The sequence below is a fragment of the Cucurbita moschata genome, unplaced genomic scaffold (assembly GCF_002738365.1).
Source record: "Cucurbita moschata cultivar Rifu unplaced genomic scaffold, Cmos_1.0 Cmo_Scf00021, whole genome shotgun sequence".
Lineage (NCBI taxonomy): Eukaryota > Viridiplantae > Streptophyta > Magnoliopsida > Cucurbitales > Cucurbitaceae > Cucurbita > Cucurbita moschata.
The window spans coordinates 396,638-424,635 of record NW_019268537.1 but is presented as its reverse complement, the minus strand read 5'-3'; the positions used below and the strand labels follow the sequence as shown (position 1 = coordinate 424,635).

General features: G+C 36.4%; 5 protein-coding genes and 1 non-coding gene across 14 annotated transcripts; 2 read left to right on the top strand and 4 right to left on the bottom strand.

The window, feature by feature from the left end:
• The first annotated feature begins 372 nt into the window (after positions 1–372).
• On the top strand, positions 373–3,000 carry LOC111458319 (tropinone reductase homolog At5g06060). The gene is made up of 5 exons (XM_023100889.1): positions 373–572; positions 673–880; positions 1,561–1,777; positions 1,865–1,971; positions 2,648–3,000. Exons 1-5 carry the CDS (start codon positions 484–486, stop codon positions 2,846–2,848), a joined length of 822 nt encoding a protein of 273 aa, XP_022956657.1. The 5' UTR covers positions 373–483; the 3' UTR covers positions 2,849–3,000.
• Positions 3,001–3,147: 147 nt separating this feature from the next.
• LOC111458317 (probable methyltransferase PMT11) lies at positions 3,148–7,888 on the bottom strand. Its single transcript, XM_023100884.1, has 9 exons — positions 7,137–7,888; positions 6,562–6,711; positions 6,204–6,474; positions 5,919–6,029; positions 4,988–5,147; positions 4,391–4,648; positions 4,196–4,318; positions 3,926–4,003; positions 3,148–3,826 (listed from the first exon to the last, which is right to left on the bottom strand). Exons 1-9 carry the CDS (start codon positions 7,851–7,853, stop codon positions 3,595–3,597), a joined length of 2,100 nt encoding a protein of 699 aa, XP_022956652.1. The 5' UTR covers positions 7,854–7,888; the 3' UTR covers positions 3,148–3,594.
• Positions 7,889–7,920: 32 nt separating this feature from the next.
• On the bottom strand, positions 7,921–13,487 carry LOC111458318 (ultraviolet-B receptor UVR8-like). 3 transcript variants are annotated; one of them, XM_023100885.1, is made up of 12 exons: positions 13,073–13,487; positions 12,523–12,596; positions 12,343–12,427; positions 12,087–12,218; positions 11,775–12,011; positions 11,434–11,679; positions 11,087–11,130; positions 10,151–10,333; positions 9,940–10,030; positions 9,149–9,192; positions 8,868–9,048; positions 7,921–8,056 (listed from the first exon to the last, which is right to left on the bottom strand). In XM_023100885.1, exons 1-11 carry the CDS (start codon positions 13,296–13,298, stop codon positions 8,926–8,928), a joined length of 1,485 nt encoding a protein of 494 aa, XP_022956653.1. In that variant the 5' UTR covers positions 13,299–13,487; the 3' UTR covers positions 7,921–8,056; positions 8,868–8,925. The 3 variants fall into 3 exon arrangements, with proteins under 3 accessions (XP_022956653.1, XP_022956656.1, XP_022956654.1); XM_023100888.1 differs by having other exon boundaries at positions 11,434–11,673; positions 13,073–13,486; XM_023100886.1 differs by lacking the exon at positions 7,921–8,056 and having other exon boundaries at positions 8,615–9,048.
• Positions 13,488–15,294: 1,807 nt separating this feature from the next.
• Positions 15,295–15,368, bottom strand: TRNAV-CAC. Its single transcript has one exon. It is a non-coding gene; the product is annotated as a tRNA-Val (tRNA).
• A 1,181-nt stretch (positions 15,369–16,549) lies between these two features.
• Positions 16,550–19,113, bottom strand: LOC111458264 (serine/threonine-protein phosphatase PP1 isozyme 4-like). 2 transcript variants are annotated; one of them, XM_023100797.1, is made up of 4 exons: positions 18,788–19,110; positions 17,572–18,131; positions 17,252–17,477; positions 16,550–16,862 (listed from the first exon to the last, which is right to left on the bottom strand). In XM_023100797.1, the coding sequence occupies exons 1-3, from the start codon at positions 18,987–18,989 to the stop codon at positions 17,286–17,288; spliced, it is 954 nt and encodes a 317-aa protein (XP_022956565.1). In that variant the 5' UTR covers positions 18,990–19,110; the 3' UTR covers positions 16,550–16,862; positions 17,252–17,285. The 2 variants fall into 2 exon arrangements, with proteins under 2 accessions (XP_022956565.1, XP_022956566.1); XM_023100798.1 differs by lacking the exon at positions 16,550–16,862 and adding an exon at positions 17,056–17,176 and having other exon boundaries at positions 18,788–19,113.
• A 4,261-nt stretch (positions 19,114–23,374) lies between these two features.
• LOC111458262 (protein DA1-related 2-like) lies at positions 23,375–27,293 on the top strand. Of its 6 annotated transcripts, none has more exons than XM_023100788.1 (12): positions 23,375–23,802; positions 23,997–24,166; positions 24,730–24,817; positions 24,922–25,036; positions 25,145–25,265; positions 25,392–25,475; positions 25,632–25,751; positions 25,833–26,045; positions 26,118–26,180; positions 26,284–26,399; positions 26,635–26,702; positions 26,793–27,293. In XM_023100788.1, exons 1-12 carry the CDS (start codon positions 23,757–23,759, stop codon positions 27,131–27,133), a joined length of 1,545 nt encoding a protein of 514 aa, XP_022956556.1. In that variant the 5' UTR covers positions 23,375–23,756; the 3' UTR covers positions 27,134–27,293. The 6 variants fall into 6 exon arrangements, with proteins under 6 accessions (XP_022956556.1, XP_022956559.1, XP_022956555.1 ...); XM_023100791.1 differs by having other exon boundaries at positions 23,376–23,802; positions 24,021–24,166; positions 25,139–25,265; XM_023100787.1 differs by having other exon boundaries at positions 23,376–23,802; positions 25,139–25,265.
• Positions 27,294–27,998: the final 705 nt, after the last annotated feature.

Genomic DNA, 27,998 nt, shown 5'->3' with positions numbered 1-27,998 from the left:
TTTCACTTACTTGTTTTAATATTTTTTAAGATTCAAGCAAGGATAATTAAATCAATGATTCAAACAAAATTAATGAGTATTTGTATCTCGCAAGTCATAAAAAATGGGTGTTGTAATGAAGCATATCGAGAGGATGTTGTCTAGAGTGTCTCAATGTTCAAAATCGTACAACCAAACCTGAGTACCCAAGGCAACATCTATCGACATTATTGTTTGGATGCATGAACCGTCTTTTGAATGAATTCTTCTAAAGTTTCTTAGAATAATGTGTGGATTAAATTATAATGATTTGGGTTGTTTGGGTTGAGTTTAGTTTTAATTTTATATTTTCTAAACCTATGCTCCCACAAAGGAACAAAAAAGGAAAGAATATGTTCCTGAAAATCAATACAGCACAGACAAATAAATGTGAGATAAATTGGTTTTGGGATTTACAATTTGTGATTGGAAACAGCAAGATCTAGAGCTAATCCAAATTCAAAGATGGCGGAGGCAGGCGTCAGTTCCGGAAATGCCCGATGGTCTCTCAAGGGCTTCACAGCGCTCGTCACTGGCGGCACTCGTGGAATCGGGTCTGCTAAATTTCTAACTCTATTTCCTCTGAAATCCTCTTTCTGAGTTTGAATTTGGATTCTCTTCTGTTCTGTGTGCGATTTTGTGTGTGTTTTATAGTCGCGCTGTGGTGGAGGAACTGGCCGGTTTAGGCGTGTCGGTCCACACCTGTTCCCGGAACGAACTGGAGCTCAACCAGTGCTTGAAGGAATGGGAGGGCAAAGGCTTTGTGGTCAGTGGTTCGGTTTGCGATGCTTCTTCGAGAACACAGAGAGAGAGGCTCGTACAGGAAGTGGCGTCTGCTTTCAATGGCACCCTCAATATTCTGGTCAGTAATAGTATGCTTCGCCCATTTTAATTTTAGAGAAGCCATTTGCTAACAGTGTTGAAATTGGGTGTTGTTTGGTGCATGGCTTTGGGTTGGGAATTGAAGCCCTTATATCACTTACATTTTTACATTTCAATGCCATTCTAGTTCTGCGTGTACGTTAGCTTGGACGCTATGAAAGAAAACACAGATCTAATATATTAATATGTTGATGGCTTGAACTCCATGAAAGATAACAAAATGGCAGCAAAGTGAGACAAACTTTAGACCTTGACCGAAATGATGAATTGAAACCACTGAAAAGTGATATAAAGTAAGTCATTATAGGCAGGTGCTATAATTTTTCCATACTTGACGTCCACGAAATATTCAGTGCATTGCAATCAAACAATTGAAACTAGGAACAAGAAAGCCTTCTATTGACCTCAAGTGATTCAAACCCTCCATTTTGAAAGCAAGAACATCTCGTTGTTGGCTCCACAATGAAAAACATAATTCTAAGGAAGTTGCCTTCCAGGAATTCTAAACCTACTAGATATTGTTCTCTTTGGACTTTTCTTTTTGGATTTCGCCTCAAGGTTTTTAAAACGCATATGCTAGGGAGAGGTTTCCACACCCTTATAAAGAATGTTTTGTTCTCCTTTCCAACCGATGGGGGATCTTACTGTATTTTAGTGTAGGTAAATAATGTGGGAACAAACATCAGGAAGCCAAGTATTGAGTACAGTCTGGAAGAATTTTCGACATTGATGACTACGAACTTTGAATCAGTATTTCATCTATCCCAACTTGCTCATCCTCTTTTAAAAGCTTCTGGAAATGGAAGTATTGTGTTTGTTTCTTCGGTTGGTGGTCTCGTGAGCATTGGAAGTGGATCCATCTATGCAGCCTCTAAATGTGAGTTGCTATTGTAGAATTGTAGCTTATTTTCCTTCGTACGTTCTGAGAAGCTCAAAACTGTTCTTTTTTATTTTCTACTCTCAGCTGCAATGAATCAACTGACCAAAAATCTTGCTTGTGAATGGGCCAAGGACAATATCAGGAGCAACACTGTTGCACCCTGGTATACCAATACCCCCCTTGTAGAAAAGGTAATATTTTCAACAACTCCTGCCAGATAATTCACTCATATTAGTTTATTTTTTGCTCTCGTATCCTCTTTCTGTCTCCTCGTTTGATTCCTTCTTGTCATTAGACTGACTGACCAAGGCATGAGGCGCTCTGTCATTAATCTCAGTATCTGGGATGCTTTCAATCTGATGCATCTTTCTGTGAAATCTCTATGAATGTCAAATTGATTAATTGAGTCACCTCGGCAAAATATGACTTGGTAACTGTTGTTCAAGCTTGAAAACATATGGTCAATTAATGGCATTGTTCTTTCTGTCTTTCTTGTTTATCACGCTTCTGTTTTTGTGCCTTTTTTTTTCCCCTGATTGAAGGCTGCCCATGTAAAAAAAAAAAAAACATGCCCTTTCGTGCGGGTATGAGGATATGAATCTTAGTGTGCACGAACACGCAATTCCATATTTTTAATAGTGTACATTTTGATGCTGAAATTTATTTGTACCAACATTTTGCAATTCTATATCTTTGAGTCCGACATCTTTCCATCTTTAGAACCGAAGAACACTGTTGTACAATCTATAGAACAAATTCTGTTCAAATAACCTGGTCTGAGATTGTCCATCTTTGTTGCATCTTTTTTCAGTTCAACCCCTAAACCTGTTGAATGTTAACTAATAACAATGGTTATTATCGTCGTAGTTGCTTGATAATAAGACGTTCGTGGACAAGGTAGTCTCTCGAACTCCACTTGGGCGAATAGGGGAATCAAATGAAGTGTCCTCGTTGGTGGCATTCCTTTGCATGCCTGCTGCATCTTACATCACTGGACAGATTATTTCTGTTGATGGAGGGTTCACTGCCAATGGGTTTGAGTCTGGTATGAGACTAGAAAGCTTGTGAAACATGCTTCTGCTTCTTACATCACTGGGCAGACTATTTCCACAATAATCTTTTATGCTTATCATGTTTTTCTCAACTCTTTCAAGTTTTATGTAAACTCTATGTAATAATTCTAAATAATTTAATGTGCACAATCTTGAACTAAAAAAATAGTTTTAAAAGTTTTATTTTAGGGTCTTATGCACCATGGAAATATACTCTTAAAATTTATTGAGAAAATGTTAATACATGCTATTTTTTTTAATAAAAAACTAACAATAAACAATCGATAGGGACTTAAGATTTGATATAATTACAAATACTAAAATTTGATATTTTAAAGTACAAAAAGTACACAAGAACGGACTAAATTGACAATTTAACCTAAACAAATTATAACGGAAAACATGAGAAATGTACTACAAAAAAAATTATTAAAAAAGATTGAATGAGGATTGAATGTGTTTCTGATGCTTGACTTGGTGTATGATCAATTGTTTACAATCTATAGTTCTCCAATTTGCAGTCAAGCTGCAGTGATGCTATGCCATCTACCTTCTTCTAAACTTCAAGAACAACCCACTATGGCACCAAATCTACGCTTTCATATGCTGTACCATCTGACGGCGCCAACCAAATGAAGACCAGCGGTTGTGTGCCAAAGCATACATTAATTTGATGCTTTCTTCATCTCTGTAGGTGGGAAATTAGCCTGTGTTTACTCCACTTGCTTCTCATTTTCAGTAATGAGCTAAAGGACTTGGTACTTAACTCAGCACATCCTGCAATTTTCGCGTACGAATCGGGCGTTTTTCACCAACCAGTATCCTATAGCTCGCATGAGGCCCCTCGGATGTATGACGCAGGGCAACATGCCAACCCATTGCCTTTCCAATGGTTTGAAGCTCATCCATGACAGCAATAGTATCGCGAATGTATACATGGCCCCCAGGTCTTAAGATCCGTTCCATCTCGAGCATGATTGTCGACATATTGCATCTGATATCAGTAATTAAAGAGAGAAGGAAGTAAGCAACAGAATTTAAAGTGTGAGGAATTACGTCGACTATGACACCAATCTATACCCATAAGGTGTACCTTTTCATTTCGGATGAAAAAAGACCAGCTGCATGCAATAGATCATATGTTCTTGGGTATGTATCGAAAGGTTCGCACCTGATAGATACATCACAGAGAAGCTGTCAAACAGCTTGCATTCATTTTCCTATCTATATCTTGGATTAACATACAGGAAGATTTATGTAATTCATTATCTAAATTGACTTGGCCATCAAAGTACCACTCTGTTAATGTAGTTTTAGAGTCTCCTATGGTAAATATATAGATATATTGTTTGAGCAGTTTTACCAATCATGAAGAACTCCGAGAAGTCCACGGTCATATATAACGGGTAAGGTGTTCGGTCCACTCACGGGGACAACATTCATCACCCACGAATCCAGTTTATTATCAATTAAAGCTGCAGCAAACCTGCCAAGTGACAAAAATAAAGAGTAAATAATGGGAAGATAGAAGGATCCAGCTAGATGTTTGTATACTAACCCTCCAAATCCAGCTCTCATGTCCATTACATTCCTTAGTCTTATCTTCTTCCAATGTAATACACGCACATAGCTTTCTATAATTTCATTCCAATATTTAGATTCGGCCCTGAAGAGCTCATTTCTAGAAATATAGGCATCATATTGAATGCTCTGAAGCCTATCTGGAGGAGAATGTAAACGTGCAGGCCATGTCGTGACGTTTCTTCCAAAACCATTTTCTGGCAGTCTGGTAATGCAAGGCTTCAGATCCACATACCTTAACATGACCAAATGTAGAAAATCCAACAATTAGAAACATAGTTGTAAGAAAAGTCTTAAACTGTTCTTTTACCCGCTTGTTCAGAACTTACTTGACATACAATATAAACTAAGCATATAAGTGCACTGAGAACTGATCATTTGAGGCTTTTTTATAGGTTTGTTTCAAACAAAACGCAACGTTTATCGAAAAAGAAGTATACAGTTCGAAAAGAAAGCAGCAAACTGGATTTCTAATAAACTGGGCTGTACTTTCTATTTAGTGAAGAAAAATAAATGTATATTCACCCACGCAACTACCGTATCATCAAAACAAATGAGAATAAAGTATGCATACCAAACTTTATCTGGATCATCATCTACATCACAAAGTGGAGGCTTAACTCCTGAATCACGGCTAAGATAGCAGCTGTTATTCATTGGCTTTTTCCATATTGCTATATACCCATCCTTTTTCACAAACTCCCAGCAGAGACGAGTGGTGAGGTTAATCATCTCTGGTAAGATAAAAAATGAGAGTTGTATTTAATATGGAAAGTTTTGAAGACAAAATCATAAGAGCTATAATACTTATAGACCAGAATATGATAGCCATTAAATAGATGGTGGAACAGATATGTTAAATATAACTACCCAAGCCCACTGCTAGCAAATATTGTCATCTTTGGGTTTTTCCTTAATGTTTTTAAAATGGCATCTGCTAGAGAGAGGTTTCCACACCCTTATAAGGAATCTTTCATTATCCTCTCCAACTAACCAATGTGGGATCTCACAATCCACCCCTTTGGGGTCCAGCGTCCTCGCTAACCCACCGCCCGATGTCTGGCTCTAACACCATTTATAATAGCCCAAATCCACTACTAGCAAATATTGTCCTCTTTGGGCTTTCCCTTCTGAACTTTCCCTCAAGGTTTTTAAAACGCGTCCGCTAAGGAGAGGTATCCACACCCTTATAAAGAATGTTTCGTTCTCCTCTCCAACCAATGTGGGATCTCACATCAAATCACCTTACCAACTATCTATATTTCTTATATTGTCATACCAATTTTCTTGAGTTCAGTAGATAGAAACACAAAACAATACTTGAGAGCCAGATTAAACAAACTAGCCAATTACTTTGATGAAGACGAACGAAAAGAGATAAATCGGCTGCAAACGAGGATATAAAAAGACTTCACAAAGTCATTGCAGAATTTGACGACTCTGACTAACCAAAGGCATTAAGTTGGAAGAAATAGCCAACGGACACTAAAGAGCCATAGACAGACCTTCCCACTGCCGCTCCAAGGCTTCTTCATGCTTGTAAACAGGCTGTGCTGCCCAAGCAAAGTATCCTCCCGCCCTTAGCATTCTGTCAACCTCCAGCAACAGAACTCCATCTTAAAGCCAGAAGATTTAAAGAAAATTTAACAATCAGAAGACCTTACAAACAAGAATTCTTCATTGAAAGATGTAACTATTACAATTTAATAGATTGGATCAATAAATCTTCAATAGAAAACATAGCATGAATAAACAGATGTTGATAAAGAGGAGTGATGAGAGGATCATACCATCACGAGTCCAATTAATTCTACATCTAGAGCAATGTATCAAGTCAAAAGCTTGACTTGGATACAGTAAACGGCGAGTAGAAAATGCTGCAACCATTGCAGGAACACCACGTTCAAGAGCAAATTGAATCTGGTTCTCATGAACATCTTTGGGAGCAATGGACATTGTTACTACATTCCGTGATAGCAGGTAGGCACCAAAACTCGCAACACCGCACCCAATATCCAAAACCACTCGTGTATGGCGACCAAAAGCAACATCAGGAATAATCTATACAACGGACAAGAAGTTAATCATTAGAAAAGAAAAATAACCCAAGAGCTACGTTCAAAGTGCAGCAATTGTCTAATGATTTACCTTAGAGATATGATCCAAGTACTCAGTTGCCCCATGAATGAACTGTGTACCTCCTCCAGGGAACCTAAATTTATCTTTGTCCCGGGAAATCCAGTTTTGACCGCCTTTGTCTTCAACCAAACGGGTATGAGGAACATTACGGAACCACACCTACAACATAGTAAGTTCCAGCTATTAAAACCTTGGGAGACAGTACTATTAAAAGTGACTTGAAATCTTCTACTCTCCACTTCAAGAAAAAAAGAAGTGAAACATAGAATCTGGGTATCAAAGAAACTGTGCACAAATGAAAATTATAAACTCAAGGTTCTTTAAACAAATCAGTCAACGTTTATGAGCATAAACTATTAAAACTGATGGAAGATCATAAAATAAAATAATATAGCAATTAATAGGAAGCATGAAATACAGCCTGCAGGAATACCAGAACATCATTTTTAATAATATAACAGCAGAGCAGCTTACCAATTCAACTAGAATAATGTCGCTCAATGACACGAGTCATTTTAATATGAGAATAAGCTTCAAGTTATAATACAGATCAGATGAAATCTATGTACTGCACAAAACAATACCTCATCACGGCTCCTCGGCCAGGGAATGGGTGTCCGGTATCCTTTCGGTGCTGGAACTAAGCAGTTCAATCCCTCACCAACACCAGGGCAATGGCGCTCGAACTTTTCCCCCTTTTCCGTCGACTTCAGCTTCTTAATGGCAGCCACATTATCCAAGCAAGGTATGTACTCCCCCATGTTCAGCGGGCAAAAAGCAAACTTCTTGATCGTAATCTTGATAGGGCCACTATTATCCGTCCCATTCTCGATCTCATTCTCCCAATTCTCCGTAAACTCGAGATCTAAATTTCCCACCTCAAACTCGTCAGCCATAGTTCCATTCTCGTTCACGATACCAAATCTGTGCAATGAATTAGATGGCGGAGGTGGCGGAGGTGGCGGAGAAGGAAGCGGCGGCGGAGGAGGAGGGGATGAACTGAGAATCGGAGATGGGGTCGGGGCCGGGGCCGGGGCCGGGGCAGAAGAAAGGGCTTTCTCCGGAGCTGCACGGGTTAGATTCTGCTCGATCAGAGAAGAAACATTGAAGGGGTTGTCGTGATTAGGCGACATTGACACTGAAGGAGGAGAATATCGAGTTTCAGTGAAGAAGATGAGCTGTGGGTACCCATCAGACCAATGCTTGCCCAGATAAAAGAAAGAGAGCGATAATAGAATGAAGGTAGAGATCTTGAAGATCGATGGGTTCTTCAGCGAATCGAAATTAGAGAAAGGATTCATTCTCCGTTCACACACCCAAATGGGCAAACGAGAAAGTGAACGGAAAACAGAAAACTGAAGAGATGGTGTTCTCCTTATTCACTGAAACAACCGGAATTACAGAGCTACAGACTCTCCTTTCACCGGCCAACAGCTGCAAGCTTCCGACCGGCAAGGCTTTCGCGGAAAGAAAGAAAGGGCGCTGAGAATTACCCGCCACAACTCTGAGGGTTGCAAAGAAATTGAAGATGGTTAGAAGAAAAAGCTTCAAGAGTGAAAACGGCGACTTTGGCCGATCGTGACTCGGATCCCAACCGTGTTTTATTCAGCTATCTCAGTAGGTAATTGACAGAAATAGCACAAAATATTTGATTTTATATAAAGATCACAATTTTTAAGAAATTTGTTCTCATAAATTCTAAAATATTTTGTACAATTCCTAGACAATTGTCCCATTCCAATGCCCTTCCTTTTCCTTTTTCTCTCTCTATTTTTTAATACTCAAATTATAATCACAAGTTCAGGAAAAAAAAAAGTTCTAATATATAAATTTGAAAATTATAGACTAAGAAAAAGTTTTTGATCATTGAATTACATATAGAATAATAAAAAATTTATATTTTTCTTTTCGTTTCTTTTTAAAAAAATTAACTTAAATTATAAATTTTAAATTTTAAAATTTGTTTAGAAGTTTATAGTTGCCTTCATACTCACTTCAAAATATTTTCATCCAACATCCAAATATTATCAACAAGTGATAATTATATGGTACAACATCAAGGTTCTTCAAATCACCGGTTGAAGTTATCTATCACTTTTGAACAGAAATACACCATTTTTAAGAGCTAAAACAGTTGAATCCTAGAGAAAGTGAAGCTCTTTCTTCTAGTTCTAAATTATGAACAGATATCAGGATTTATAATATAGGATTTCTTCCTAATACTCTCTAACCATTAAAGAATGAATGAGTAGATACATGAATGTACATGCCATATGGATGAAAGCTATTGTCTATGCATTTACAAATGAACCTACCATTTTGAAAGGAGCAGCAGCAGCAGCTAACTAACAAAATTTTGCAGAGGCTACGAATTTATGTGGGCGATTCGGCCAAAAGAAGGGTGTGCCACCATCCACAGGAAACGTTTTTCGGAGTGCAATTCTCCATTGGGACTTCGACGGGAATGTTACGGTCGATTACGTCGCCCAAACCTAGCTGCATTGTGTAAATGGAGACTTCTAAGATCCTCAATACCAGATCTGATCTTGGGGAACAACTTATAAACATGCATTTAGACAGAAACCACAAAATATACCTGGCCATACTTGTTCCATCCCCAGCAGAATACTTTCCCATCCTCTAGAGATTGGAGAAACAAGAATGTCGGAACGAATATCGCATAAAAATGTGTATCAACCAATCAAATGTATTCAAATAGAGTGCAGAAAGTTGAGGACAGTCCAAATATATCATATTTCTTTAGTAGTTCTTGGCCAAGGAAAAAAAGGTATATTCTAACCACACAAACCTACTGCTGCTGGCAAATATCTTTCTCTTTGGGTTTCTCTTTTGGGCTTCCACTCAAGATTTTGCTAAGAAGAGATTTCTACACCCTTATAAACAATGTTTCGTTCCCCTCTCCACCCCCAATCCACCCCCTTTAGGGTTCAACCTCTTTGTTGGCACGTCGCCCAGTGTCTGGCTCTGATACCATTTGCAACAGCCCAAACTCACCGCTAGCAGATATTGTCCTTTTAGACTTTCCCTTTCGGGCTTCCCCTTAAGGTTTTCAGAACGCGTCTGCTAGGGAGAGATTTTCACACCCTTATAAAAAATGCTTACCCTCTCCAACCCCAACCGATGTGGGATCTCACATATATCTTCATTTTTTTACCTTTCTTTTTACTAGAATATTTGTCGATGACCACTTTTTAGTTTTCGTCTCTGCCTAAATCTTAGCTTTGAACTCTGATACCATCATTCTTCATGATTTGTCTCATTTATACTTAGAGTACAGACAATTGAACTTTTTCATCTCTGTAAATTGAAGGCTGGATCTTGTGAATCAGAAAAATGGAAGCCATGTGTAAGAAGATAATGAAGTACCTGATACTATAGCACTATGACGAGCCCCACATGATACAACCTTTGCATTTACATTTTCCACACTTGGTGCGTCTACAAGTCTTGGAAGTGTCTGCATATATGATTGAAAACATCAATTACTTTTTTCTACTTAAGATCGCATACTATCATAGTACTATAACCAATTATGATACGACATGTTAAGGCAAGCATCGACTACAAAAGCATATACCTCAGATTGATCACCACCCGTTCCTAACTGCCCGAATTGATTACCGCCAAATGAATATACATCACCGTTGGAGGATATACAGACCGTGTGCCACAGTCCAGCAGCGACACTCTCGATCTGGATACCGAGTAATGAGGATACACATGTTGGACTTAACTCGTCATCTGTACATCCTTGCCCACACTGTAAGACATAGATTAAGCCAAGAATATAGCAGCAGCACAAGAAATAGAGATTAAGTATGGGAAAAGGAACAGAAAGAGTTATCTCTTTTTGATTGAACTTGATCTTGATCTACATCTACATATCTTTTTCTCCACCATTTTCTACTTTACCTACAGATTGGTTCTGAAGATTGGTCAATTGTCAATATAGTAAACTTCAAATCATGTTGGGTTGTAGGAAGGATCAAACTGTTTAACTCAAATTTGTTGGCCTCACATCATACATACAACGAAGCAATAGGAGCTTTCAGTTAAATGGCCTATCTTCCAACCAGTTTGTTCTAAATCAAACGTTCCAGTATCACAGGAATGCATGTTTTGTCATTCAATGGGGTTAATCAGAAGAGGGGGAAGAATAAGATGGCACAAAAAGCATTTAGATGGAAAAGGAAAAATATTCCAAGAATATATTCATTGAGGTCCACCATCACTTGAAAACGATTGGATGAAACGATTGGATGGTGAACAACCAGCACAAGAAAGATGCCCAAGTGTTGACTAATTGCAGATTCCTGGTGAAAACCATTAACAAACGAATGCAATAAAAGGTATGCAAAAAATGATCACAAGTAAGAAATGGAATGTGTTAGAACGTTGGGGAAGAGATACTGAGAATGAACATAATCATGTAACAAACGAAAATGAAATTCTCACAATGAAGGTTAGAATGAACGAAAATGAAGCACGTGTTAAAATGACACGATAAATTCACCTGTCCGTACAGTCCCCAACCAAACGTTAGCAGTGCCCCTGCATCTGTGTCGTAAAAGATGAGAGGAATATCAAATATGTGAAGTCTATAACTTCAAGTGGACAGCATGAAAATCACAGAGGTATAGATTAATCAAACACCAATATTTCATTACAATACGGAAATTGATGCATAAAACATGATCTCTGAGGTCTTTTAGAAAAACATAATCTCAATGTTCAAAAGGTGCAAGTTCTTGCAGTCTCAATTTCATTAATCTACCTATCAAATCTATATGATCCGAAATTACAAGTACAGATTAAAGTTTATGCACCCACTATTATATTAGGAGAACAAACATCACAAACCTGTAACTACTGCACTATGACGCCCTCCACAAGCAATTCCCTTCACATAGCTTCCAGGAATTCTACTACCCTGACCCTCTAAGCTTGCACTTCCTCGAGCGAGAGCTGTAGGTCTATCTTTTCCAAAAGAAGACGACTCAATGCAAGGTATAGGATGTGGAGAGGAAACCATACGTATGTGGGAGCCCAAACCTAGCTGTCCTTCTCCACCATAGCCCCAACCCCAGACTTGTCCCATATCTGAAACTTTGAAGACATTAGGCAAAGGCAATAGGCTACAAATCTCAAAATTTATTACGGGAACAAGTGGGCAATATCAATACTTTATATATCAGGATTACCTGACAATGCGAGGGTATGACGTCCTCCTGCAGAAACAGAGGCTATTCTTACACCAGGATTAAGAGTAACAAGACAGGGAAGTGCAGAGAGAGTGTCATCACTTGCTGACGAACTTTCATCTGCAAGTTTTGCTGATGAAACCCTTCTCCTCTTTGAACTTTCTGTGCCACCACCTCTAGCTTCAATATTGGAAAAAAAAGCACCAGTAGATCGTGAAGCTTGTAAGTGAGGGCTCACTGGCACAAAGAACATGAAAAGTCAGAGAGAAAAACTTCGATAACCCTCTTATCATATTTAAATTCGTGCAGTACATTGATCTATCACGGACGCTGACTGCCTCTCTAATACATCCCTTTCATAGCCAATCCCAACAGACAGATCACCAAAGATCTTTCCAGAAGGAACACATTCTTTCCATCCCCATGTGTAGACTTCTCCTCTATCTGCACATAAACAGTTAAAAAGACACTAGACCAGATCAATAGGCATTACAATATTCCTAGTGTATCTCACTCTTCAAAAATCTCTGAATAAGCAAAAAGACTCAAAAGAGAAGAAATGGTTTACCTGTAATGGCAGCACAATGGGCCCAACCTGCGGCTGCTTTTACTATAGAAGTTTCGTTTGGAAGAGGAAAAGGCTCTGGAGTTTCCTTGAGAAGAAAATTGAAATATGGCGACAGGTGAGTTCATTAAGAACTGAAAGTAAAATCATTGTATTTCAATGAACATTGTGTATGGCTTATACCCCATGCTTCCCAGACGTCACATAGCTTTGACCAAGATCATCTGTTGAGCCCCATGTTATGAGTTTTCCAGATGCTGGTTAAATGAGGAAAACATAAGACTAAATATCAAATAAAAGAGAGAATTGCATTGGAGAAACTATATAATCCAATATCAGCAATCATTGAAGATAGTAAACATTAGGATCATTAGTTAAATGAAATGTTGAGTAAATAATAAAACCCAAAATGTAATCAATAGAACTAAACAGATCAAGTACTGAAAAGACATTCAGAGGTACGGTTTTCGAACTTTTTGTTATTTAAAGAAAAAAAAAAACCCTAGAACTAACATCCTTCCTCGCTCCATTAAACAAATTTTCAGCCAGAAAAAAAGCACACCCCATAACATAATAGACTTGCATTCACCAAATCAACAGAATCCAGTTATGCAAGAATTGAAGAACCCACAAACTTCCAACTGAAAACATCAAAACCAGAATACAAACCCAGAAGAAGGGGAGAAAAAAAACCCATAAAAGAATCGCAAAACAAGTTCCAAAGAAAAATCACCAGAAATGGCCATGGCGAACCCGCAACCTCCACCGCAAACATCCTTCCAAGCGTGCCCATCAGTGCCATCCTTACCTGGAAGCCGAACTGCCACAGGAGACAGCAACGGGGACCTCTGCGGCAAAGCTCCAGGAAGATACCCCCACATATACACAAGCTTCTGCTCCTTGACATCCTCTTCCATTTTCACGATCTCTTCTTCGCCTCTGTTCCCCTCGCCATTCATATCGATTTACCGCCCAAAGAAGGAAAATTTAAAAATACCCACCAAAGAACAGGCGCTAATTTCTTTCGGGGTCTCTGATTTTCGTGCTGTTTCTATGCAAACAGGGAGTAATTCCAACTAGTGTTTGGTGGACTTGGGAAATGATACGGAAGAAGAGAAAAAACTGCCCTAAGGTTCAGACATTAAAAAAAGGGAAACGTATCATTTTCAGGGGAATGGGGAGTGCCACGTTGGATGCTTACGTGACACTCTTGACATGTGGCAATATCTGAGCCATCAGATCCCTGGACGATTTCTAGCCAGGAGTTAGCAGGAAGTTTCTGGAAGGACGACGTTTTAAAGCCCCTTTCTTTTTTCTCCAACTTTCATAGGCTACGTTTTGGGCGGTGACGTGGCAGGTTCTCACCCTTCCACGTGTTGAAAATGTGCTCGAAGTCCAATCATTATACCAGACCCCTTTTGAGTACCTACACACGTCATCTGTGGTCCCCTGCCCGTCAGCCTGAGTTGGTTGCCATGTGGGGTCCTGTCTATTTGTAACAATTGCTGAGACTGTAAATGTCACAATTTTAATTTTAAATTTTAAAAAAGTTATTGTGATGTTTACGAGTTTTCATTTGAAAATTTATTAAAGCAGTGTTTTTTTAAATTGGAAAATTAGTTAGTATGAAACTGAAAGTTGATCTTCCTGCGGAGTGAATTGAATATTTTATGAAATTCAAACCTAGTAAATGGACCCGAAACCTAGTGGAAGCTATGGACCTCAATATCACATCACTCCTTATCAACATCTATGTGTCAATTTTAATACATATACTTCATTTTGATTTCACAAAATCATAAATATCAAAACACACCTTGCAATCAATAATTTAAGGGCGACGTCAAAGTATGCAACCAACTATATAATTTTAAATTATTTTATATATAACGAGAAAATTCATTAACTGTATAAATATAACTATCTTTCCATTAAATTTTGTTTAAAATCAACTCAAAATTATCTAGATAAAAGTATTTTATTCTATTCAATTCGTTCATTCTTATATTTATCAAGTTCTTACTTTCAAAGAAAAAACTTAGAAAGAACAAAAAGCCCCTTAATATAAGTTGAAAGAGTCGCATACACTACGATAAAACTCATCTATTTTATTTCGAACAATTTTATAAAAAAAAGACTATCTTATATAAACCAATATGTTTTTGTTAAATAATATTTATTAAAAAAATTAAAAAAGTTTAAGCATCCAAAATTATGGTGGAGTTAAAATCTTCAGTTTCGTATTTTATATTTAATTAAAAAGAAAGAAAGAGGCTTCAACGTGGCAGAAGACCAAAAAGAAAGGAATTCCATAACAACGTAGGATGGAATCTCAGCCAATAAAGAATTAGTGGTATTTTAAAAATCGAGAAAAAAAAAAAAAAGAAATAAAGTTAGTGGTGAATTAATGGATAGGGCTTGTAAAGCCACGAGTTTCGGGCTGTAGACGCTCCTCAATTTTGGGCCTCAAATTATGGGCCAGCTCAATAAAAAAAATTGGGCCCTATTTTTAATGATTAATCAATCAAATGATTAGGTAAGGTCGGTCCCAGAGGAAGATCGGATAGGCATTCAATCATTCCAGTACGGACATTAATCGAGTGGTACCATAAGCCTCGACGAATGCTCAAGTCTTGAGCGGCTGAGATTCGCTTGCACGAAAAACACGCGGTAGGCCGAATGTACAGAACCCTGGCCCATCTAAATTATTATACCGTCATGAGATCCTAGCTCCATCTGGCTAATAATTGTAGATTATTTTTTGAAAAAATAATTAAGAATCTTCTTTTAGTTTAACTATTACACTGAGAAATGAAATCTTTAAATAGTAAGTATTCTTCATAACAATTTAAATTACCTCTATTGTTCTTTGAAAGTATTTCCGTTACAAAGGGTGTCATCTTTGGGTGGAGGAAATTGAAAAAAAAAGAAAGTGAAAACCAAAAAAAATATTCATGTCTGAGCCCGGGTTCGAACCGGGGACCTCTAGTGTGTGAGACTAGCGTGATAACCAACTACACCACCCAGACTTAGATGTTACAATGATTTTATAATTTTTTTAAGTAACGTAAATTCTAATTTTTTCGTCGTTTTTAGTGTCTTTTTTCAATATATAAACTGAAATAAAAGAATTTGAAAACAATAATATTTGAATGGTGCATGAATTCAAATATACGAATTTAATAACACATTTTTTTTTAATTATATATTAAAAAAAAAAAAAAGTTTTCTTTCCTTCGTGCGGTGAAACGCTTTTCTACAAATCGCATCTCAGCAGCCACTACGCAACTCACAATCCCACGAGGCCCACTTGTTCTTCATCCCCTTTTTACCCCATCTCTCTGCGCGCCCCCTTGCGCGTTTGATCCGCATTCTCCGTGCCCAACTCCTTATTCCTCACAAGGGTATTACGTTGCCGCCGGTTACTGGTTGGCTTCCGACGCCGGCAAGTGAGTCGACGGAGAGAGAGAGTGTGTTGGGTTTTATCGGGTATGGGTGGGTGTGGGGTCTGTCTTTGGTGAAGGAGTTGATTGAGGATCCTGAGTTTCTGATAGAGTCGGAGCCGCCGTCGAGTTACGGGGAGAGACTGGTGACAAAACTTCTGTTTGTTCGAATACGCGACGGCGGCGGTGGTGATGTTTCAGGTTGTTCGAATACGCGACGGCGGCGGTGGTGATGTTTCAGGGATTGGGAAGGCTTTGAGGCTTAGGTGTGTGCGCCGGTAATAATTTCGGACCGTCCGATTCAGGACCTGCCATTGATAGACACATTATGTTGGCAGGAGATGGCGGTGTTCGTCGACGGCGGTGGCGGAATTGAAGGTGTAAAGAGGGCATTGAGGCGCGTGGATGGGGAGGATCAGCAAACATTTTCAAATACAAATCTTGTAAAAATTTTAGAACCATATAAACCAAATTCAATACTTAACATAATTTCTTAAAATATAATACCAAAATCCATTTCCCATCTTTAAAAGGTAAAATCACCACTCACCAAAATATTATCAACACCCAAATCCCAACGATAACTGGAGCAACTTCAAAAAGTCATTGGGAGCATTCGCTAGAGCTTTAGATCATGGTAGATCTAACGTTTTATTTTTTTCTCTCATGCATCCAGCAGTTATGAATGAAAGTGAGAACCACAAATACCGCCGACATTCAATTTCTGGAATTGAAGTGTAGAGTCATAGGGAGCAATATAGAGAGAGTGATCAATAAACCAAGAGAACTCTAAGGTTTCTTAGATAGATGAAAAATCTTAGTGCTATATTCTACAATCATACTCCAGATATAGACAGACATAAAAGAAAAATATGAAACGATAAAATGAAACAGAAGAATTTGATCCATCCAAAGCATTTGGCCTGTCCCCTTCACTCATAAACATCTTTGTCCAATTTCGGGATAGGCCCCAACTCTCAGCATACATATATCTATCCTCCTTGAATTGCAGAAAGTTTAGAAGCTGAGCAACTTTATTTGCAGTCAGTTCCCTCAGTTGAACAGGTAAGGTAAAGAGGCCTGCGTGTAAACTTCATGCATTATATCTTTCAAGTTCCCAAGCTGCTTACACAGACAGCTCAAACAACCAGCTTAATTCAATACGTCCAGCAAACCAAACAAAAGGGCCAACAAAAATGTGCAGAGCAGAGCCTTCACCAAACCAAACAAGAAAGCCCTCCCATCGAAACCAGAATAACTCAAAGCACGAGCAAAAAAAAATGATAGAATATGCTTGGATTACGCCTATTGTGTTCTTAAATGGCATAGATTCAGATAGAAAATTCTGGCATGCACACGTACGCAAAGACGTGTACGTAAAAATTCATTGATGCTTGTAAAGTAATATACCAGTACATGATATGGAGTACCCAAGGAAGTTATCAAATGAAATAATAGGAAAAGTTTACCTTAGTTAAGACCAGGACAAAATGCATTCTGCCATCACGTTCTTGCAGGCATTATGATTTTATTACCCTTTTTCTCAGATGGTTTAAGAATCTGGAAAGAGCACATCAATTCTTCATCAACACTCATCAGTGCACCGGCATTATCGAATTCACCACAGTAGTTGGGGGCCGAAAATATCGTGACAAGTTGTCTTTCGTTAAAGAATTCATATCCATCCTCCACAACCTAAGCCAACAAGAATTTTATCTCAGAAAACAGAGAAGAGAAATCAATGAGAAACATGAGAATTGGGAAAAAAAAAAATGTTAGCTTGTTCTACCTGATGGGCACGACAGATAAGATCCAAGTCATGTGTTGCTAAGAACTCTTGCAACTTATCAGGGCCAAAGGTGTATGAGACTCCTCTATCATTCATTCCCCAACCTTTGACCTCTTTACTGGGATCTGACCAAAGCAAATCACAAAGCAGGCCAGTGTCGGGAATGACTGTCGGACGAGACAAGTTTCTTATTTGATCCAAGTTTGTCAAATCAGGTGAGAGACCACCATGCATACATAATATTTTGTCATCAATTAGAGCAGCTACAGGGAGGCAGTTAAAGCAGTCAGTAAATGCCTTCCATAGTCTCACATTAAAGCGCCGCTTACATTCATCATAAAACCCATAAATCCTATTGATAGAAGCACATTCGTGATTTCCTCTGAGAAGGAAAAAGTTTTCAGGATACTTGATCTTGTAGGCAAGCAAAAGACATATGGTTTCTAGACTCTGCTTGCCACGATCAACATAGTCTCCAAGGAACAAATAATTGGCACTGGGTGGAAACCCCCCATATTCAAAAAGTCTTAATAAATCGGTGAACTGCCCATGAATGTCACCTGAAAATGCAAAAGAAAAATGAAAGGCATATAGTCAGAAAGGCTAACCCACATGCATCAGGCCATTACAAATTGAATATCACCCATTCTTTATGCAAGAAAATAAAATTCAGCCATGATATGAATCCTCATGCTATTCATTGCGTCCTCAGAAGTCGGTTGGGACCAAATTGATATTGGGGTTTTCGAGTTAATATTGTGAGGGTCTGAATATCAAAAAAACTTTCAAGTTTATTCTTGGAGGCTTCATATCAACAATGCTCGTCAAGGAGGCTGGCCAATCGAAAGTTTCGTTATCTTATATACGATATCACAGAACATTCAGAAAGAAAACAAATACATATCCCAATTCTCCCTTCATCGTCTAGTCAAAGATTCGAACTTTAAACCGGCATCCAGAACAATTAAGAAAAAAGAAACAACAAAGAAAAAGAAAAGGAAAAATCATACGACCCATGAAACATATCTCATATTTCACACGACTAAATAATCGTTCCAAGACCAAATCTCCGGTAAATTAGATAAGAAATCGAACACATTAATCCAACTGCTCCTAAAAAACAAAAGGGTCAGAGACATTATGCAATGCAACGAAGAATCAATTCTTGGATGGGAAGAAAAAAAAAAAAAAACAGGATGGGGAGATTAGAGCGCACCGCAAATCTTAATGGGTGCTTCGAGCTCGAGCAAATTGGGTTGCTGGACGAAAATCTCTCTGGAAGAAGCACAGAGAAGCTTGATCTCGTTCTCGGATAGCTGAACCTGTTTACCTGGCCTCGCTAATCGGACCTCGGTGAGGCGTCTGATAATGTCGTCCAATAAAGCAGGGTCCATTCCTCCCTGCCCTTGCGAGGCCATTCTATTCAATCTACGAATTCGAACCTTTTCTGTTCTCTTTTTCCCCTTTGTTCCACAGTCAGAGCTTCAAAGGAAAACCTAGAAATCTTAATGAATTCAAGGAAGGGGGGCTTTTTTTTTTTCCTTTTTTTCTGTTTTCTTTTTTTGATATTTTTCTTCTATTTCTCTTATATAAATGACCCAACTTATCGATTCAAATTTTGAAAATAGCTCTTCATTTTGTCATAATTTTTTTGAACTTTTGCATTTTGACCATTTCACCAGAAAAAGACAAAAACATCCTTAAACTTTTGTTAAAAAATAAAAATTCCCACGTAAATATGGGGGCGAGAATTGAAACTACTAGTATCTCGAAGAAAAAATTTATATGAATATCGCTCATAGACATTAACGATATCCTGAAACTTGTTCATTTAATAAATACTATAGACATTAATAACATCCTGAAACTTGTTCATTTAATAAATACTTTTTTCGTCTCATTAAACTATTCTCCTCTAATAACATTGCATTAAAATCTCCTCCAATAATCTAAGATGGGAGATAATAGTTACTTAATCTTTTAAGAAGCGTTTGTGATTCTAATCTTTTTTCATTGTCAGTTACCATAAAATTTTGTATACCTCCACAAATCTTTAAGTTTTTAATAATAACATGGACCTACCAAATAAAATAAGTACTATTTTAAGAATGACTTGAGATCCAACAATATTAAAAAAATATATATATATTACAAAAATTGGAAAAAAAAATGAAAAATTTCTCTATCTCCACCCATTCAAATATATAGATTTTGTGGTAACAAATATTTGTATACGGTGACGGCAACTTTTATTTGGATTTGAAAATATAGAAAACATGTAAATATGTTTTAAAATATATATTTTTATTCCCTAATTATTATTATTTTTACATCGGTCTTTATATATTGAACATCCACTTGGAATTTATTCTAGCCAGATATATTCCTTCTATATATTCAAATTGTCCACCCACAACCCACGATTCTTGTTTCGTTGTTCAAAACCACTCGTTAATTTGTTATATTTTTTAATCACATTATTAAAAATAAATTTTGTAAGCTACACTCTTTACTTGTCGAAATCGAGTTGGATAATCTCAAACTCTGTTTTTGTTTAGTGCGATAGACTACTACGTATTCAAATATTCATCTTCTATTAAAATATATATTAAAAATATAATGAAAAATTATAAAGGTATATATTAGGGAATATTTAATATAAAGTTTTAATAAAATTTGGAAGATAAAGGTGAGGTATTAGAAATTGAAGGAGTAAAGTAAAAGTGATTAAACATTTATAAATAAAAGTAAAAGAAAAAAATAAGTTAGAAAAAATCAGCCAACCTAAAAATAGGTAGTTAGATCCTTAAACTCAAATTTATTTTTTGATTAATTCTTTTTTATTTTGTAACTCACAAATTTTATTTTGAATTTTGGGGTTCACTGAAATTTTAGTTAATTAAATTCTCTAACATAAATAAATAATTAATACAGCAAAAATAACCTAACCTATTTAATGTTGAATATATATATATCTAATATATATAAAATTGAAGTCACCAGCTACTTTTATTTCCGACCACATTCCTAAACTAATTAAATTTTGAATTTATTAAAATCGGAAGGGATTAAATCAAAACTTAATTTCAATCTAATACCTAAATAATTTGAGTTATATTCAAGTAAATAATTTGTAATAGGCATCTTAATTAACCTTTTAGATTTGAACATAGGCATCGAATTAGGTTCGAGATGACAATAGTATATTTTTTTTTCTTTGTTTTTTTGTGGTGGATATCTTGACTAACTTCTTGATTCCGAATATACGTATAAATCATTTTAGTTATGTTTGAGTTGACGATAGTATATTATTTAATTATTTTTGTGGTGGATATCTTAATAATCTTTTGATATCGAAGATGTACATAAATCAATTGGACTATATTTGTGTTAGACAATAATATATTATTTGACTTTAATTTGATCCCAATAAAATATATTTACACAAACTAAAAATAAAATTAGAAAAGTTTGAGTTTTTGAAATTTATTCTAGAAAACACTAATCATATGGAAATTAATGTAGGGAGCAATAGGTTAAAAATTAAAAATATTTGATAATTAATGTGTAAAAATAGTTACATAAATATTTTTAGTGTAATATGTTGAGATGAAATAAATAGTAACTAATCTGGTAAATAAAAAAAAAAAAAAATCAACATCCCATCTAGACAGTTAGCACATTAATTTCTATATAATTTTTTAACATTTTTTTTTAATAATTTCAAATTTCAATTGTATTTTTTGAAGGAATTTTTTTTAAGAGTATTTAAAACATGTCTTTCAAAACGGCTAGATACTTTTTCTCACCGGCCTATTAAGCTCATAAGAAATAAAAATCAAATCCAAAAGCACTAGAATCAAATATCAAATGCTTTTTTTTTTTTTTTTCTTTGACCAAGTTTGACTTTTATCCTAAAATAACTGTATTTTTTTTATTTGTTAGTATTGTCATGTTTGCCATTCATTTTTTTAAAAGTTTGTTTGACATTGTTTTCTTGCAATTAAACACTGGCCCGTTAATTATGTTATAATACTAATTTCAACTAAAAAATTAATTAAAGATGTATTTGGATTAATTTTAAAGATTTAAAAGTAAAAATAGACGATAAAAAAAACTATTTAAAATTAACTTGAAAGTTGGGAAACCCGTCCAATATAAACAAAGTATATCTCTCTCTTTTTCTTTGTATCAGATAAATTGGATTAAATAAGGTAACAATGTACAAAAGAAGAATAGATGCATGTGGTGAAGCATATAATTATAGTTCTAAATAATTTGATGATTAAAGTGGATTCTCTGTGTTGTTTATGTTAGAGGGAATACTGCCATATACGTAAATAGATACCGTAGTCTGTAAAGTTACCGAAAACAAAGCTAAAAATAATTTTGTGGGATTGTTTTTAAAAATGAGTCTTAAGATTAAATGTATTGGATTTGAACAATTCTATGTTAGATGATCTTGCCGAATTTTTCTAATAAAAATAAAACATCCTAAAATAACTCGTATGAGTTTTAATAAGTAGTTTTAGATAAATAACATGATGATATCCTAAATAAGCATGAGAATGTCGAAGTTATTAAGTGCGGGCTTTTAAAAGAGAAGGGGTTTATTGAGTTTTTTTTTACTATAACTATATTCTCCCTATTTAAAAAAAAAAAAAAAAAAACCTTTTAAAATAAGAAAAGGAAAAGGATTTAGGGTCTAAATTTATTAAATAAACCACTTTGGATAGAGACTTTCAAGCTGTTGCCGACCAATAAATTGGAACTTGAAACCCTCAAACCATGACACAAATTAAAAGACACAGCTTTATTACTCAACTTTTTATTTTATTTATGTGTTAATTATTCAGCTTTTTTGATTGTTCACCAGAATTAAGCAAACCCATTTGTTTGTTTAATCAAAGTTTCCATCTTTTTTTGCTTTTTCTCGAGAATTTGAGAGAGAGAAAAGGTATGTTTGTTTGAATGTGGCAGATGACAGATGGGGATGCAAAGACAAAGCAAAAAAAAGATGGTTTTTAGGGTTCCTAGAAGTACCAATTCCTGAATATTGTGCCTGAAAGTGACACAGAAGCTTCTTTACATGCCATGCAAATCTTATAATTTTTTTTTTGTTTTTTTGTTTATTGACAATTATATGTTTCCTATCAAATAAATAAACATTTCGAATTCATTGCTTGTCCTGGAAAAGACATTTTAGAAAAAAAAAAAAATCAATATTTTTAGTATTTTTTGAGGTGAGTTTTTTTTCAAAATATATTTATTCATTGTTTGTGGTTAAAAAAAAAAACACGTTTAAGAATGTTGTAAAACTTGTAAAATAAAAAAATACATCACTTGATTATGTATCAAACGTTGAAAAGAAAGTACGTGTCTTCATTGTATCTTGTTTAAAAGATAATATTTCTTTTTTTTGAAAGAAAAAGAGATTACTTTTAAACCATTGACAAAACAATACACTTTTGAAATAGATCACAAACAGAACTGTTGGATTGGACGCTATATTCATTATATAGCACACATTTTATTTTATTTTGTTTTTCAAAATAAGCATTTGAACAGTTTTGAGAGCGTGGGATTAGAAAGATGAAGAGTTACAAGTATTTTTTTTGACAATTTAACCGAAAAAGAAAAGAAAAGAAAAAAAAAATGGAGGAATATCCTGAGAGCATGTCAACGAGTTCCCTGTTCTCACGGCGCGAAGTTTTAGTTTAGGCCATTATAAAACCAAATCAATTGAAGCTGTTTAATGGAAACAGGGAATGGAAGGAAGAAATGGGATGGGAAAAAACTTGGGCTCTTTCTGTACAAAATTTGGCCTCCGACACTTCCTAAAAGATGGCTTTTATGCTCATTTGATGATTCTGAGCCCTTCTTCCACCGTTGCTTTATTGATCTCCGCCTCAGCAGATTCCCTTCCTACTTTTCTCTTCATTGCTTTCCCAAGCCAAGAATCTCTCATCACTTCCTTTCCCTCTTACAGATTCTCTTCTTTCCCTCCCTCCCTCTTTCTCTCTACTGCTTTTAACGATGCCCAATTCATTGTTCTTCAACCCCTTTTCTTCCAACCCCTTCTTTCCCCTTCTCTCTTTCTGCCTCCTTTTGGACTTCACACCCCCTTATCGCCCGGGCCATATTCCACCGATTGATATACCATCCAAATTTCTTTATCGGTTTCCATGCCTCCCTCTGGTGTCAATCATCTGTCTCAGCCTTGCATTTCTGGTATCTCTACCCTTCTCCTCGTTTTTCTTTATCAACTAATTACAATCTCCCTTACCCTTCGTTTTGATTTTCCGTTTGTGCTAAAATGAATCCGCAGCATTTGGGGATGTTGGGTTCTTTTTCTTCTGTTCGGATTTTTCCTTATCGACTTCTTCTTCTTCTTCTTCTTGGGTGTCGTCTTTGTTGACGAACAGGGGATTCTTCTTCCTCTTACGCAGACAAAAAATCCGGGTGGATGAAATGGTTGAGCAAAATTTTCAGGTCAGGAGGCAACAGGGGAGGCAGCGGCGGGGGCAGCCGCCATCCACATCAGCATCTTGGTGATCAAGAGAACGTGGTCTGGCGAGCTCCGGCGAGATCATCGGTGAACTTCTGTTTTCTTTTTCCCCTTCTTGAGTTTGATCTTCTTTGGTTAGCTTATCTTTTAACTATTCAACTTTTGTAATGAGGGTTGATATCTTACAACACAAAGCATATGATGTAAAAGGTTGATGTTAGTTGACTTTTCCACTCTTTTGAGTGGTTTGGGATAATAGTTCGTTTGCTCTTTACGCATATAGCTTATTGGAAGTACTTGAAACCCCCTTTTTCTTTTTTTCCTTTTGGAGAGAATTAAAGTTATTGTAGTTGATTATGTCGGTTCAATAATGTTTTATTTGGTTTGTACTGACTTGAACACAAACCAAGTTAATTATTGATCAATCAGTGGTATGTTCATTCAGTTTCTAAACCACTTGGTACTTGAACCATCTTTGAACAATGATTTTCCTTCTGTGCTTGTATTGTAAATAGCCAAGGGAGCATGTTTAAGCAAGCCCATCATGGTGTAAAACAGGGCTAATAAGCAAATGTTTTCATTTGAATGATGTTGGGGAAGAATTTACTTCATTCAATAAGGTCTTTTTTATTGAATTGTTATTTGAACAGGAAGATCCTTCCAAAGCTCATAAGGAGAAAGAAGAACTAGACCGTGCAATTGCACTCTCTTTAGCTGAAGATTTGAAAAGACGAAATCGTATGATCTCCTAAACTGCACTTGGATTTTAAATGTTTCACTCTATCACTCTTCTCTCAAAAAGAACTCATTAAGATTGATTCGTTCTTCTTTTCATTCGTCAGGGCATCGTTGGCGTACAGAAAATGATGAAGCAATTGCTAGAGAAATGCAGGACAAGATGAATTTATCTCCATATCCTTCTGTTGCACCTCCTCAGTTCCATCCCGGTGACATTAGGTATAATGTTATGTTAGACTTCAACTTAACTACACAACAAATTCTCTTAAAATGGTTTCCTCCTAATGGTTTAATTGATATATGCGTAATCATGTCTCGAAGTCGTAGATATTGTGGTGGCTGCAAGCGTGCAATCAGCTATGGCAATTATTTGGGATGCATGGGCACCTACTTCCATCCTGGGTGCTTTTGTTGTCGTTCTTGCGGTTATCCTATTACCGAGCATGAGGTATTCTAATAATCCTATCCTTCCTTTGGTCACAAGATCCTAGCTGTGACTTTTCTTCTCCTAGTCATGCTTCCCACTCTGTTTCCTTTGCCTACTCATTCAAGTTCTCTTTTCTGTGGATTCAAGTTTTCGTTGTCTGGGAAAGATCCATATCACAAGTCTTGTTTCAAAGAGCTGACCCATCCAAAGTGTGAAGTCTGCCACCAATTTGTAAGAATTTCATTGTTGTCTTCATCGGACATTACTTCCTATTATCATGTTATGTTACTGGTGGATTGTGAGGAACATAAACACATTTGTTAGACCTCATTGGTATCTCTCATTAGCTAGTATGAAGAATTTGATTCTTCCATTCTCAACTTTCAGATCCCTACAAATCGAGCCGGTTTGATCGAGTATAGATGTCATCCTTTTTGGTCTCAGAAGTATTGTCCATCCCATGAACATGACAACACAGCCCGTTGTTGTAGCTGTGAACGTTTGGAGGTATCAATGAAAACAATTGAGCTTGCATGAGGTTGAGGCTTCTCCCTTTACTGCTAACTACAATTCCACATGGTTTTACAGTCTTGGAATGCAAGATACATTTCTTTGGGAGATGGACGGAGCCTATGCCTAGAATGCATGGAGTCTGCTATCATGGACACCGGAGACTGCCAACCACTCTACCACTCCATTCGAGACTATTACGAAGGGATGAACATGAGAATAGATCAGCAAATTCCCATGCTTCTGGTTGAAAGACAGGCACTCAATGAAGCTATTGTTGGGGAGAAGCATGTAATAAACTATCTTTTACGCCTTCTTCTGACCCGTGTAGAAATTCCTCTGATCAGCACCTTTTCTTTACAGGGCTTCCATCACATGCCTGAGACTCGAGGTTTATGTCTTTCTGAAGAGCAGACTGTCACCAGTGTACGTTTTCATAGAGTACATGTCGGATTTTTTTTTCCAAAATTGTAGAGTAGCGATCAGGGTTTTTATAGGTATTGAACTTGTTCTCGTTAATCATGTTCAGATCCTCAAGAGGCCAAGAATCGGAGGGCATCGACTCATCGGAATGAGAACTCAACTGCAGAAGCTGACTCGTAGATGCGAAGTTACAGCCATTCTTGTTCTTTATGGTCTTCCAAGGTAGGCATTCTTGATTTTATACTTTCAAATTTATTGAAGATTCTAAGCTTTGTATGATTATGTCTAAAATGGAAACAAATGGAAGTTGGAACTACTTTTAAACTTCATGGTGTTTGAGCTTTCTAAGAAGATCAACGGTTAAATCATTATGTTTTCTAATACTCGAGCATATCTCGCTCTTCTGTAACACAATCTTCTGTCGAGTTTACATTGGCCACCATATTTATACTCTTAGCTTTCACAGATTACTAACAGGGGCTATTCTTGCTCATGAGCTGATGCACGGCTGGTTACGGCTAAAAGGTAAAGCTCCATCTTCTTCCCTTTCCACTTTTTTCGGATCTTGATCCGTGTGCTTACCTCGAAAACTGATACTACTTGAGATTATGGTAGGATATCGCAACCTTAACCCGGAGGTAGAAGAAGGTATCTGTCAAGTGCTTTCCTACATGTGGCTTGAATCCGAAGTAATGCCGGGGTCTAAATCGGGACCTTCGACATCCACTGCGTCCTCATCTTCTTCTTCTTCCTCGTCCTACTACTCTTCATCATCAAAGAAAGGCGGTAAATCTTCGGCCGAAAACAAACTGGGTGAATTTTTCATGCACCAAATAGCGAACGATGCCTCGACAGCTTATGGGGAAGGTTTCAGAGCTGCTAATGCAGCTGTGAATAAATATGGGTTGCGTCGGACACTGGACCATATTAGCATGACGGGAAGTTTCCCAGTGTAATAAAACATGTGTTTGTGGTTAGTTTGATGTGGGGAGACATTGTTTTTGTTACCAGATTGATGTGGAACTGCAGCTTCTTTTGGCTCTGGTTTAAGACAGCATCAGGTCAGGTTCAAAAGGAGTCTCATTTGGAATAACATGTATTTCTTCTTCTTCCTAACTTTCCTTTTCTTTTGTCTTCTTTGCTCAACAATGTAGCTGCTGTTCTTCCTACTGTTTCTCTCATCTCTGGGAAAACAAAACAAATAACCAAAAGGAACAAAAGTAATGGAGATGAACATAGGAAACCCAAAACCTGAAACATATGAATATATAGATATATATATTTGGTTTAAATATGGATATCGATTAAAACTTTATTCAGGAACTAAATTGCACTTTTTATAATTTAAGAACTAAATCAACATGTTCAATATTTATGGGAAGGCTTATTTCAATTTTTCTTTATATTATTATTTTTAATATGTCAAATTAGATGTGAGGGTTCATATGTAATCGAGTTAATGTGATTGAAAGTTAGTTTTTCGGCTTTGAAACACTTTAGACGTTTTTAATTTTGATGGGTATAAAAGTAATTGTAGCTGAATATTTTCGTTTTGATTCTATTTAAAATCATCTAAAAGTAGAACATGAATAAATAAAGAACCGTTACTAGATTTAATTTACATTATTCTTTGCGAATTTACAACGAAATTCTGAATTTAGGTGGAAACAATTATTAATTTGGAGATATAAATTCACATATTTTTTTAATAAAAAAATTATATTTTGGAAATGATTATGTTTTTTTTCTGAAGTGTAAAGGTTTTGACCCCTTGTTTTTTTTTTTTTTTTTTTTTTTTTTTTTTTTTTTTTTTTTTTTTTT

Bases quoted from the DNA above. Each gene is read 5' to 3' on its own strand.
- LOC111458317 (XM_023100884.1), bottom strand. From the start codon at position 7,853: ATGAATCCTTTCTCTAATTTCGATTCGCTGAAGAACCCATCGATCTTC. The intron at 6,475-6,561 runs GTAAATCATTAG...TCCGTTGTATAG, and splicing joins ACTTGGATCATATCTCTAAG to ATTATTCCTGATGTTGCTTT. The intron at 4,004-4,195 runs GTAAAACTGCTC...TGTATCTATCAG, and splicing joins CTCGGAGTTCTTCATGATTG to GTGCGAACCTTTCGATACAT.
- LOC111458264 (XM_023100798.1), bottom strand. From the start codon at position 18,989: ATGGCCTCGCAAGGGCAGGGAGGAATGGACCCTGCTTTATTGGACGAC. The intron at 18,132-18,787 runs GTGCGCTCTAAT...TTGCATTTTCAG, and splicing joins AGCACCCATTAAGATTTGCG to GTGACATTCATGGGCAGTTC. The intron at 17,478-17,571 runs GTAGAACAAGCT...TTGTTGGCTTAG, and splicing joins TTATCTGTCGTGCCCATCAG to GTTGTGGAGGATGGATATGA.
- LOC111458319 (XM_023100889.1), top strand. From the start codon at position 484: ATGGCGGAGGCAGGCGTCAGTTCCGGAAATGCCCGATGGTCTCTCAAG. The intron at 573-672 runs GTCTGCTAAATT...TGTGTTTTATAG, and splicing joins GGCGGCACTCGTGGAATCGG to TCGCGCTGTGGTGGAGGAAC. The intron at 881-1,560 runs GTCAGTAATAGT...ATTTTAGTGTAG, and splicing joins ATGGCACCCTCAATATTCTG to GTAAATAATGTGGGAACAAA.
- LOC111458262 (XM_023100787.1), top strand. From the start codon at position 23,757: ATGCCTCCCTCTGGTGTCAATCATCTGTCTCAGCCTTGCATTTCTG. The intron at 24,818-24,921 runs GTATGATCTCCT...TTCATTCGTCAG, and splicing joins AGATTTGAAAAGACGAAATC to GGCATCGTTGGCGTACAGAA. The intron at 26,400-26,634 runs GTAGGCATTCTT...TTATACTCTTAG, and splicing joins GTTCTTTATGGTCTTCCAAG to CTTTCACAGATTACTAACAG.
- LOC111458318 (XM_023100885.1), bottom strand. From the start codon at position 13,298: ATGAATGGCGAGGGGAACAGAGGCGAAGAAGAGATCGTGAAAATGGAA. The intron at 12,219-12,342 runs GTAAACCATTTC...GTTTATGTGCAG, and splicing joins CCATTGTGCTGCCATTACAG to ATAGAGGAGAAGTCTACACA. The intron at 10,334-11,086 runs GTGAATTTATCG...TATGTCTTACAG, and splicing joins GTTGGGGACTGTACGGACAG to TGTGGGCAAGGATGTACAGA.